This window comes from Nicotiana tomentosiformis, chromosome 9 (genome assembly GCF_000390325.3).
Source record: "Nicotiana tomentosiformis chromosome 9, ASM39032v3, whole genome shotgun sequence".
NCBI classification, from domain to species: domain Eukaryota; kingdom Viridiplantae; phylum Streptophyta; class Magnoliopsida; order Solanales; family Solanaceae; genus Nicotiana; species Nicotiana tomentosiformis.
The window spans coordinates 20,539,047-20,552,958 of NC_090820.1; the positions used below are offsets into that span (position 1 = coordinate 20,539,047).

At 34.9% G+C, this 13,912-nt stretch overlaps 1 protein-coding gene across 1 annotated transcript; it reads right to left on the bottom strand.

Annotated features, from left to right (window-relative positions):
- Positions 1-162: 162 nt before the first annotated feature.
- On the bottom strand, positions 163-759 carry LOC104094776 (uncharacterized). Its single transcript, XM_009600772.2, has one exon. The coding sequence runs from the start codon at positions 757-759 to the stop codon at positions 163-165; it is 597 nt and encodes a 198-aa protein (XP_009599067.2).
- Between the last annotated feature and the right edge of the window lie 13,153 nt (positions 760-13,912).

Genomic DNA, 13,912 nt, shown 5'->3' on the forward strand with positions numbered 1-13,912 from the left:
TAGCAAGTAAATCAACAATGCCTTCTTTAGAGATGAAGCACACGTATCTTTGACATGAACAATAGCAACAAGTCGCTCCACCACAAATCCCATTCTATCAACATATCGTAAGACAATAGCCATTTTCTCCTTTCGCGACACATCAAAAGATTCATCAACTAATTAGGCAAAGTAGTCACCATTTAATTCTTTAATGATAGCTTTAATTGTTTCCATCTTACATGCAGTCACAACGTCTTTTTGAATCATTGAAAAAGTCATCTGATCATTTTGAGGAGCATATTCCAATACACAATCATGAATTTTATCACATTCTTTTGCATACCATAAGATAATTTCAAGAAAATTACCCATGTTAAATGACGTTTTAGATTCATCATGACCCCAAAATGCAAATCCTTGCTTCAAAAGAAGTCTTACGACATTAACCGAAGCAGTTAAGCGAATCCAGTAATCATGCTTAACTTGATCAGATTGCTTCTCAAATGCATATATAATGGACTGTTGTTGCCGTAGTAGATCTACAAATTTCCTTTTTGCTTGATTATGAAAGCTACTTGGCCCACCAACATGCTTATCAAAGCTCTTCTTTTTGTTCCAACTCTTAAACCCTATGCTCGAAAATATATCACCTCCACCTTGATGAATGTTATCGTTTTTAAACAAATAACAACTCAAACAATATGCTGCATCGTTACTTATACTATACTCCAACCACCCATGATAATCAACAAACCATTTAGGATTAAAATGACGCATTACTCCATACAGTGTAATTTTTCGGCGAAGGGGTATCAGTCTCGGACAAGGGTAGCTCCGCCCCTGGTTGGGCCCCAAATTAAATATCAAATACGGAGTTGAAAAGAAGGAAAAAAAATAAAAAAATAGCCATATTTATAACTAGTAATTAAAAAATGTCACATCCATTTTATACCCCCAAAAAGATATGTATTATGGATTATTATGGGTTAACGAGTTTTTCCAATTAAAGCGATAAATTTGAGTAGGGATTATTTTATTTACAGAGTCGCCACTTGGAATTGATTTTTTTTGGGTGTTCCAAGTCACCTTTTATTTGAATCCCTAGTTAAAGGAAGGTTTGACTCTATTATTATTGGTCTGCAAAAATAAAGTCTAGGTAAGGAATTATGTTGACCGTGGAGAAGGTGTAAGGCATTCCCCGAGTCCCGTGGTTCTACCACGGTCGCTTTATTGACTACATTTGGCTTGAATTAATTTTGGATAAGCTGTGATTTATTGGTTTTCATGCTTTATCTATCCGCTTTTAATTATTAAAATATAAAATTATCTTTGAAACGAATCACGTGTGTGAATCCGTTTTGTTTATTATGCCAAAATCATGTCACGCGTATGTGTACACAATTAATAGCGTTTTATTATATTAAGATTGTTTTGACCAAAGTTGCGCGAACACATACATCGGTTTTAATTTTGAAAATCACAATTATACCACATGAACGTATACATAATCACAATAAACTAATTAAAAGCGCGCCTAAAGCACTCTAACGATGCTCATTATTCTTCCTAAATTTTGAGATTATTGTGAGGTCATGAATTATGGAATTACTTGTGGAAGAAGTATATAATTATAGATATTTGAATAAATAAACCATCATATACCAATACCCTATAGCCCAACAATTGAAGCCCAAACTTATTAGGGTCCAAATCTTCCCAACTTTAAAGCAAGTTTGAATACCATATTTCCAGAAACATAATTAAGCATATAGCTTTTAAGGACTAATTTGCATAATTATTTATAAAGTTTAAAGGCAAATAAATAAAATCACATGAAATAAGATTAAAAGAATGGAGGAAAGAATAAACCTTTAATACAAAATTTCCAATTAAATGAGTTTCCAAGAAAAGGTACAGTAACTCAGACGAACGTCGAACAAGCATAAGCCAAGAAGAACATCAAAGCTAGTAAACGGAGCTCCAACGGAATTCTCGACCTCGACTATCGACTCCACTGTTTGGTGTGTGAAAAGAGATATTTTGAAGTATTTTTTTTGTTGGGTTTTGGGTTATGAATTGCTGGATTTTTTGAAAGAAAGACGAAGAAAGAATGACACAATTAGAAATTTCTTTAGCGTAGAAGAAGAAAAATAATTTCTCTCAATTCCCTTCTCTCTCCTTTTTATCTCTCTCCCTCTTTTCTCCTCACATTTCTCTTCTATTTATAGAAAATAAATTCGGAATTTTTTTCAGATTTTATTTTTTTATATATTTTATTTTATTATTTTTTAATTAAAAAGAATTCCCACTTCCCATTTTTTTTATTTTAAAAAAAAATAATTTCTCACTTTCCTTTACTTTTATTTTTTAAATTTCCCACTTATTTTACTTTTCTTTTTTTAATTTCTACTTATTTTAATTTTCTTTTTTAAATTTCCACTTTCTTTTACTTTTTTTAAAATTTTTTTTAGCTACCTTTACTTTTATTTTTTAATTCCAACTTTCATTTACTTTCATTTTTTTAAAATTTCACATTATTTTACTTTTATTTTTTTAATTCTCCACTTTCTTTTAATTTTTTTAAAAAAGTAATTTTCACCTACTTTTACTTTTACTTTTTTATTCCATACTTTTAATTTTTTTATTATTTTATTCCCATCCAAAAATTAATAAAAATATTTAATTTTTTCGTTTTTTAATTTATTTTATTTTAAAATAAAATAAAAATAATACTAATAGTAATAATTTTACCTATTAAATTATTTTTAACTCTTACCCTATATATAATTTTTTTAACAAAGCTAAAAAAATATATTAAATTTCTAAAAATATTTAATATTAGAATGTGGTAAATATTCAATTATAGTCAAAAATTAGGTGCTCAGAGCTGCCCCTCTTTGCTTGGAAACATAAAGAGTTTTCAGGCAAAGACTAGGTGAGCCATGTGACTAATTATCGACTAAACCGTTATTCAAAAGGGAAAGAAAATAAAAGATAGGGTGCAACCGAGTCCTGGTTTTGGACAGCCTACATATCCCGGGTTATAGGGGAATCAGGTCAAGTGTAGTTCAAGGAGAATGGTGGAATGATGAGATGAGGAGTCGAGTGAGGTTCCGTCGAAGCTCCGGTCTGCGGTCCTGATATTAAAAAAAAGAAAAAAAGAAACTAAACAAGCCTATTAGCTATGAGTTACAAGATTCATATCTATGAGTCTTCTGAAACTTGATCTTGAGTCTTGACTGGTTCTTCATGCAGACTCTGATCTAAACATTGATGCTCGCTAGTTGTAGGTGCTAGTTCATTGTTCTATAGCTTCTTCTAATCAAAACATGACTCCAATGCTCATGGCTTCGATCATGTCTTGAGCATTCCACATCTTTTCAACTGCTTTTGCATTTTGGATTCACCTATTTTTTCTTTTCTTTTATTTTGAATTGAGACTTCTTCTTTTGGTCATCTCGAACTTTGTGCCTCGAGGTAAAATCTACTCAGACACCAAAAAAACAAACGAACTAAATTTTTCTGCCCCAGTTTGCACTAAAAATATTTCGTGAGTTATTGTAACAAAATTCTAAACTACTTCTTTATTGAAAGCAATAAAAGGTGGGGAATGGTGTACCCCGAAAAAAAAAATAGAGACTAGGGAATGAAGATCCTATATCTAAAATAAAAGAAACTAGGGAGTTGAGACCTTATGTTGGAAAAACGACTAGGGATTGGTGTACCCATATACTGGTAAGGAAATGTAACCAGGGGTTGGAACCCTGTATTACGAAAAAAGAATGTATTTAGGGGTTGATACCCTGTATTACTGAAAAGAATGTAATCATGGGATGACGTCCTATATTACTGAAAGGAAATGTAACTAGGGGATGACACCCTGTATTACGGAAAAAAAATATAACCAGGGGTTGGTGCTCTGTATTATTGAAATGAAAATGAATCCCCTGGGCGAAAAAGGTTCTACCTGGGTTAAACTGCGAAAAGCGAGCCTGGGCGAAGAGTACTTCTACCCAGAATATGAGATGGATCCCCCTAGGAGAAAAGTTTCTAACTGGGTTAAGCTACGTAAAACAACATGAGCGAAGAGTACTTCTACTCGGAATTATGAGCTGAATACCCCTAGGCGAAAAGATTTTACCTGGGTTAAGCTACGAAAAAACAGTCTTGGCGAAAAGTACTTCTACCCGGAACTATATGCTAGATCCCCCTAGGCAAAAAGGTTCTACCTGAGTTAAGCTACGAAAAATAACCTGGACGAAGAGTACTTCTACCCGAAACTATGAGCTGGATCCCCCTAGGCGAAAAAGTCCTATCTGGGTTAAGCTACGAAAAACAAGCCAAGGCGAAGAGTACTTCTACAAGGAAATATGAGTTGAATCCTCCTAGACGAAAAGGTTCTACCTAGGTTAAGCTACGTAAAACATCCTGGGCGAAGAGTACTTCTACCCGAAACTATGAGCTGGATCCCCCTAGGCGAAAAGTTTTTACCTGGGTTAAGCTACGAAAAACAAGCATGGGCGAAGAGTACTTCTACCCGGAACTATGAGCTAGATCCCTCTAGGCGAAAAGGTTCTATCTGGGTTAAGCTACATAAAACATCCTGGGCGAAAAGTACTTCTATCCGGAACTATGAGCTGGATCCCCCTAGGCAAAAAGGTTCTACTTGAGTTAAGCTACTGTAAAACAACCTGAGCGAAGTGTACTTTTACCCGAAACTTTGAGCTGGATCCCCTAGGCGAAAAGGTTCTACCTGGGTTAAGCTACAAGAAATAAGCCTGGGCGAAGAGTACTTCTACCCGGAACTATGAGCTGGATCCCCCTAGGCGAAAAGGTTCTACCTGGGTTAAGCTACGAAAAACAAGCTTGGGCGAAAAGTACTTCTACCCGGAACTATGAGCTAGATCCCCCTAGGCGAAAAGGTTCTACCTGGGTTAAGCTACGAAAAGTAAGCCTGGGCGAAGAGTACTTCTACCCAGAACTATAAGCTGGATCCCCATATCCAAAAAGGTTCTACCTGAATTAAGATATAGAAAACAAGCCTGGGCGAAGAGTACTTCTACCTGGAACTGTGAGCTGCATCTCCCTAGGCGAAATGGTTTTATTTGGGTTAAGCTACGTAAAATAACATGAGCGAAGAGTACTTTTATCCTGAATTATGAGCTGGATCCCTCTAGGCAAAAAGGTTCTACCTGGGTTAAGCTACCAAAATGAGAGGTATGAGCATTAGTGATGCATGCTAAAAGTAAAGGAAAGTGGAGATTTTGAGGAAGCTTACCTTTGGTGACATTCGTCCTTTAGGAATCGCTATCCTGCACTGCTTTGTTCCTGCTGCAAACAAAGAAAAATCACGAGTGTTCAAAGTGGTGGTCAGTTTGTGGCCTTGATGCCCTTACCGAGGTTGGGTGCCTTTTCAATGTATCCGTTCGCTTCAAACGAGAGCCCTGTAATCGGTCTTACCATGCTTTCTTTGCCTTAGTTTTGGAACAGAGTTTGTCACGACCCAAAATTCCACCACAGGCATCGTGATGGCACCTAGTCTCTAAGACTAGGTAAGCCGATTTTTAATTACCTTTTTAAAGCCATTTTTTTTTGTAATCAAAACTAACATCAAAAATAATTACAATACACAACCTCCCAAGACTGATAGTAGTGATTCACGAACTCTAGCTGAATACATAGAATGATCACGAGGACCGAATATACAATATTGTTTGATTACAAATTAATAGTACAATGAAATGATAAGACTCCAAGGAACTGCGACGACCAAGCAGCTCTACCTTGAATCCTTACGGTTCCGCTTTAACTCTGCTCAAGTCTGATATCTTCAATTACCTGGCTCTGCACAAAAATGTGCAGAAGTGTAGAGTGAGCACACCACATCGGTGCCCAGTAAGTATCGAGACTAACCTCAATGGAGTAGAGACGAGGTACAATCAAGACACTCACTAGTCTAATAACTTGTGCAATATAATATACAAAATAGTAGGAAATAAATAATAATAATAATAATAAAGGCAGGATAAAACAACCAGTGATATGCACAACAGACAACAATAATCCCATTAATATCACTCAAAAATTAATAAACACAATTACACCCAATTAAATCAAGCCCTTCAAATAAATGTCTTTCACATAGTTCTTCCAGATAATTCTCTTTCAAATATAATTTTCTCAAAAAATTATTTTTTTCAAATATAATTCTTTCAATAAATCTTTTCAAATACAATTTGCTCCAATAAATATCTTTCAAAATACAATTCTTTTATATAATATTTTCTAAGTAAAAATCCTTCCAAATAAATATTTTGAATATAATTCTTTCAATTAAAAAGTCACCATATGATACCTCATTTCAAAATCATCAAAATACGGGTCTCAGCCCATTTTCATATTTTTTGTAAATACGGGTCTCAGCCCATTTTTATATTTTTACGGCACCTCGTGCCCATAATTAAATCATCGTATTTGCCCGGCACCTCGTGCCCTCATTTCATATCACAACTGCACGGACAATTCACGTGCCCAATATCATTATCATTTCATCACAGCACCTCGTGCCCACATTTTATATCACAATTGCACGGACAATTCACATGCCAATATCCTCAATGTATATAAGATCCACATGATCAATTTATTTCCACTAAAGTGAGTTTAAAAGTTTTTAAATCAAGTAAGAAATCAACAAAGAATTGAATTTATTTTTAGAAATTATTTGGGTGAAGAAAATAATTTTGTACTTATATCAAGGCATCAGATAAACTACTGGTTTGGTTGTAAAACTATTTAATTTAAAACATAATAATAATTCCTTTTATTTAAATCAACTCAATCAGTAAGAAAAAAATTAGAAATATACTTCTTTAGAGTCTCGTGCTAAAAAGCCAAAGTCAACACAATACAACTAGGAGCACAAAACATATAATAATAAAGTCAACTAGTACATCACGGAAGAAGACAAGATTTTACATATTAAATGAAACAAAATCACCCAAGGCAAGAACATGATTAAAGAAATATCAACAAGGCACTCCCGAGGTACCGCCTCGTAGTCCCAAATCATAAATAAATTCACAATATCTCATTTACTTATATCACCGCAGGAGCCTTCACATTTAATTTTAAAGAAATAATTTTTCCGAAATAGCATCCCGCGTTTTAGCCACCCTTATCATACCGCATGACTTCTAGTAGTTCCCCTACTAGCCACGCGTTTCAAGCCACCCTTATCTCACCGCATGCGTATCAATATTACAATATTTCACAAATCGCACCTCAAGTGCCCAGATATCACAGCATAATACAACTTGCACCTCAAGTGCCCAAATATTACAATATTTCTCAAATTGCACATCAAATGCTCAAATCTTATAACATATTACAGATTGCACATCAAGTGCTCAATTCTTACAACATATCACAAATTGCACATCAAATGCTCAAATATTACAACTTACCACATAAATCAACAATACATTATTTTTCACAATAAGGAGTCCATGGCTCGACCATAATATGCACAAAATCTTAACAAAAATATCCGGGAGTGAACAACTCAACAAAATAATATTTCACATAAATTCAAGGTGGCAATCACACCAAATCATCATATAAAACCAATTTCAACAAACAAGGATCTAGGTATGACAAATAGAGGATTTAATAAGTGCCAATAATTTTCAACTTAATACATAAGGGCGTATAATTATTTTAATCAATGAAATTTGCACATATAAACCAAGTACGTACTCGTCACCTCGCGTACATGATTTTTAATTACACAATTTACACATAATACTCAATGCTTGAGGGGTAATTCCCCCACTCGAGGTTAAGCAAGACACTTACCTTTTAGAAGTTATGCCAATATTCCAAAATCGCCTTCTTGCTTGAATTGGCTTCCGAACTACTCAAATCTATTCAGATCAGTTGTATAACTTTATTAAAATTTATCGGAAATAATTCCGGATAATAAAACGTCGACTTAAAAATTTATTCCAAAAAGTCAACGCGGGACTCGCCCCTCGGAACCCGACATATTTTTCATGAAATCCGAACACCCATTCCGATACGAGTTCAACCATACTAATTTTATCGAATTCCAATAACAACTCGAGCTTCAAATCTTAAATTTTCGTTTTTGGAAAATTTTACAAAAATATTAATTTTTCCTCCATTAAATCTGAATTAAATGATGGATTCAAAGATATAATCATGGAAATTAATCAAAACTGGATAAGAATCACTTACCCCAAACACCCACGCAAGAATCTCTCCGAAAATCGCCTTCTACCGAGCTCCCAATTAGATTTTGAGTTATGAACTCAAACCCCCATTTTTGGGACTTTTAATTCTGCCTAGATAGGCCTTTTTCGCGTTCGCGAAGCACAAAAAAATGTGCTGCCCAGATTTCTTCTTTGCGTTCGCGATATCCTCATCGCGTTCGCGATACCTTCCGACCTCTGCCCTTCGCGTTCGCGAGACATGAGTTGCGTTCGCGAAGGCTTAACGCCAGGCAGGCCCCCAACTCCCTTTCCTCTTCGCGTTCGTGTCTTCCCACTCGCGTTCGCGTAAGCTTTCCTCATCTCCTTCTTCGGGTTCGCGGCTTCTTCATCGCATTCGCGATGGGCAAATCCCAACAGTCCAAAATACTTCTTCGCGAACGCGTGAGACCCTTCGCGTTCGCGAAGAACAATACCAGATATCAGTTCCAGCAGTTGCAAAACAAGGAGAAATGATCCGAAACCATCCTGAAACTCACCCTCCCCCGTCCCCCAGGACCTCAACCAAACATATCATCAAGTCCCAAAACATCATACGAACTTAGTCGAACCTTCAAATCACCTCAAACAACTCAAAAACCACGAGTCATACCCTAATTCAAAATCTATGAACTTTGAACTTTCAAATTCTAAAGTAAAACATCCAGATTACACCCTGAAATAATCCAGACGCAGAAAAAATGGCAAGATCGGCTACCGAGATTCCCGTCTCATGGGAGACTTTCAGGCTTGACGACTATTTTTTGGATTTTCTTCTGTCTCAGCAATGGTTGCAATGGCCTTTAGTGCCGGATCAAATTCCCCATCTTCACAGATCATTCCGGCTACTGGCCCATTGGTGTGAGTAGGCAAAGGATTGTTCATCATATTAGGGGCCTCTTCATCCCTAAGTGCTATTGCCTTGACCTCGATGAGGTCTTTCACTGCTGTCTTAAGAGTCCAACAGTCTTCTGTATCATGTCCCACTGCTCCAGAGTGGTATTCACATCTAGCATAAGCCTGGTGCGAGGAGGACTCAGAGTTTGGCCGGTTCGGGGCTACTGGCTGCAGTAGACCTAGCCTGATTAGCTTTTGGAACAAGCTCGAGTATTATTCACCAACAGGGGTGAACTGATTCCTTCTGGGGAGGCTTTTTTTTTTCCCCTCTCTTTTTGTTATTTTTCGCTCTTTGTTTTTCTCTGTTATTTTTTTTTTGTCACTCTATTCTTTCCTTTTCACTCAATTTTGTTTCTTTTTTTTTCGGTTTATTTTTTTACTTAATTTATTTATGGCTATGATCGAATCTGATGGGGATTGCCTACGTATCATGATCCCGCATGAATCAGATCATTATGTAGTTCAAGAGAAGATCAAGAATAAAGTGAATAAACTAACCTTTGTTTCCTTTTTTTTTTTTTTTACTTAAACACAAAACAGATCACTAAAACTTCTAACATGGAACATATATTTGAGTTTTGATTTTTTTTGGAGGGGAATTTTTGAAAGGAAAACTTCTTTAAGAGTAAAGAAAATATTTTTGGATTTTAATTTTTTTTATTTTTTTAATTTGTTTTTAAAACTTTTGAAAAGAAAGACTTCTAAAGAAGAAAGAAATTTTTTTTTTTTAATTTTGAATTTTATTTTATGTTTTCCGAAGAAAGACTTCTAAAGAAGAAAAAAAATATATTTTTGGATTTTTATTTGATTTTCTTTTTCGAATGAAAGACTTCTAAAAAGAAAGAAAATATTTTGGGTTTTAAATTTTGTTTTATTTGGGATTTTCTAAGGAAAAACTTCTAAAGAAGGAATTAAATGAAAATATTTTTAGATTTTTTAAAATTGGGGTTGGAACCGATGAGGTTTTCCTATGTATCTCACATCCGGTGAGAATCAGACCCGCGTAGTTCGGTGAAAACCGACTATGTTCTTTTTTCTTTTTATTTTTATGAAAATTAATCTTTAAAAACTATTCGCGCTAGACCACATCATTTTTTCTTTTTTTTTTCTCTCTGTTTATTCAACTAATTTATGCTAAAGTCGATCAACATGCAAGCCTCCCAAATAATGCAACAAATAGAACATAACATGACATAATGGTTTCAACAAGGTACCTATCCTAAAACAGAACTCGGCCCCTGTGCCGGCCCTTGCTAAGTCAAATACACGTGATGCAAATAAAGCAAACCTACTAGGAATATACGGCATGGGATTTATTCTTCTAGGTTTAAATCGTAATGGAGAAGGTATCTAGACTGGCTTACTCGAGCGGACAACTCGAGCCGAGAAGGGTCAGCGTACCAGTAGCATTGCTTTCCGGCTTGGCTGGTGGTACTCCCCACCTAAAATATGTGTGACTTAAATCCTTCACCGGGTGACAAGCACCTCGGCTATCTCAAAGAAAACGGGCTCTGTCAAGCAAATGCCCAATTAATTTCAACAAGACTCAGAGGGGTGCGTGAGAAGACAATTTATATGTACAATTCAACAATATAAAAACGGTAAAAAGCGGGGAAGTAGCACATTAGGCACCAATAAATTATAATACATACAAAAATTAATAAATCCAAATAAAAGTCAATATATACAAGCTTGAATTCTGGTTGAGGTCCCCAGCAGAGTCGCTAGAGCTGTCACACCCCTTTTATACCCCCCCTCCCCCCTCCCCCCCCAAAAGATATGTATTATGGATTATTATGGGTTAAAGGGGTTTTTCAATTAAAGCGATAAATTTGAGTAGAGATTATTTTATTTACAGAGTCGCCACTTGGAATTAATTTTTTTGGGTGTTCCAAGTCACCTTTTATTTGAATCCCTAGTCAAATGAAGGTTTGACTCTATTATTATTGGTCTGCGAAAATAAAGTTCGGATAAGGAATTTTGTTGACCGGGGAGAAGGTGTAAGGTATTCCACGAGTCTCGTGGTTCTTGCACGGTCGCTTTATTGACTACATTTGGCTTGAATTAATTTTGGATAAACTGTGATTTATTGATTTTCATGCTTTATCTATCCGCTTTTAATTATTAAAATATGGAATTATCTTTGAAACGAATCACGTGTGTGAATCCGTTTTGTTTATTGCGCCAAAATTATGCTACACGTATGTGTACACAATTAATAGCATTTTATTATATTAAAATTGTTTTGACCAAAGTTGCGCGAACACATACTTCTGTTTTAATTTTGAAAATTATAATTATGCCACACGAACGTATACATAATCGCGATAAACTAATTAAAAGCGCGCCTAAAGCACTCTAACGATGTTCATTATTCTTCCTAAACTTTGAGATTATTGTGAGGTCATGAATTATGGAATTACTTGTGGAAGAAGTGTATGATTATAGATATTTGAATAAATAAACCATTATATACCAATACCCTATAGCCCAATAATTGAAGCCCAAACTTATTAGGGTCCAAATTTTCCCAACTTTAAAACAAGTTTGAATACCATATTTCGAGAAACATAATTAAGCATATAGCTTTTAAGGACTAATTTACATAATTATTTATAAAGTTTAAAGACAAATAAATAAAATCACATGAAATAAGATTAAAAAAATAGAGGAAAGAATAAACCTTCAATGCAAAATTTCCAATTAAATGAGTTTCCAAGAACAAGTACAATAACTAAGACGAACGTCGAACAAGCATAAGCGAAAAAGAACATCAAAGCTAGTGAACGGAGCTCCAACGGAATTCTCGACCTCGACTATCGACTCCACTGTTTGGCATGTGAAAAGGAATGTTTTGAAGTATTTTTTTGTTGTGTTTTAGGCGATGAATTACTGGATTTTTTGAAAGAAAGACGAAGAAAGAATGACACAAGTAGAAATTCTTTTAGCGTAGAAGAAGAAAAATAATTTCTCTCAAATTATTTTTACCTTTTAAATTATTTTTAACTCTTACCCTATATATATAAAAAATATAACAAAGCTAAAAAATATATATTAAATTTCTAAAAATATTTAATAGTAGAAGGTGACAAAAATTCAAATATAGTCAAAAATTAGGTGCTCACAAAAAATAGCCACAATTTCAAAAGTAATCGAAATTTAACCATTTTTTCACGTAAAGATAAAATATGAACAAAAAACTCTTAAAAATACGGAAATATTCCAGCATAATATGTTTGAGTTCGAAATTTTTACATATGAGCTTTCAGCATAAAATGCTGAAATTTTATAATGTACTGAAATTCCATCCTAATATGCTGGAAGTTTATATGCATGAGCTCCATAATCCCGCATATTATGCTAGAACTTTTCTGCTGGAGTTCCAATATAATACGTTGGAAGTTTATACACAGGAGCTTCACAATCCAGTATATTATGCCAGAATTTTTCGTGTTTCAGTAAAACAACAGCTTTTTTTTCAATAATTTTTCAAACGCTGGCTATTAAACTGGCTAACCCGTGTTATTTTTACACACACAAAAAAAAAAAGAAAAGGAATTGGGTGGGTGGCGAAGAGAGTTTCCAGGAGGTTCCTAACATAAAGTTGCATAAACCCTCATGCGCCATCCATTGTGCTTCCACTTTTTCCCAACAATAGGAACCCTACACAATGATGAAACTATCTGAGTTCATATCTGAGTCACCAACTATTGTGTTTTTGTGTCACTTCTAAATCTCAAAAAGATCATGAAAGTTACCTTCCATTGTAGCACTTTTTGGTACCCAAAAAACGAAACTTATAGATATCATAACTATTTAAAAAAACTAATCCCTCCATTTTAATTTATGTGAATATGTTTGACTGGACACAAAGTTTAAAAAAAAATGAAGATTTTTGTAATTTGTCTCAAAAAGGGGTCCAGAGTATTTGTATGGTTATAAAAGCTTCCCATTAAGGATAGAATTATAATTTTAAGTTAAATTATTACCAAATTTAGAAAGGGGTCATTTTTTTTTGGAACAGACCAAATAGAAAATAAGTTCACAAAAACTGGAACAAGAGGGAGTAACTTGTATGGGGCAAAAATTCGGACGTACCAGGTGTACAACAGAGATATGAGACGTAGCCGGTGACCTCGACCAATAGATCTGATATAGTGGTTGCCGGTCCCTTGAAGTCACGGTGCCATCTTGAAGTGGTTTGGCCCCGGGGATCCCCGCGCCAACTGGAGGCATTCTCATCAACTCTCTGACATCAGAATCAGAGACAAAAAGTGTATAATTCTATTGGGTTGATATCTTAAGCATGTCTTGTTGATTCTTTGTATTTTTTGTCTTAAACTGTTGTGCGGTTCACACAATTCAAACTAGCTCACAATCATTTTTGATTCACTTGCCTTTAACCCTTTTTCTTTATCAAAACAACTGTAAAAACATGCAGCAATTTTTCTGGTAAACATAACTATATACCTAATTAACTTGTAATGATTTGGTATATCTCAGCTCCTTGACTTACCGAGGATATCGTCATTCTATAGTTTAGATTGGTACTTTATAATGCCTCATGTATTACATCGATTTCGATCTTTTGTGATGTAATGTGCACAAGTTAAACGAATAAATGAAAGTGCTCACTTTCTAACAGTTTAAATGCATAGGTCCAGGAGTATATGAGAGGTTATATTGAGACATTAACCTTTTGAGTGAGACGATTCACACAATTCATCACGTCTACACACTAACCGTGTGGTAAACTTGGTGCA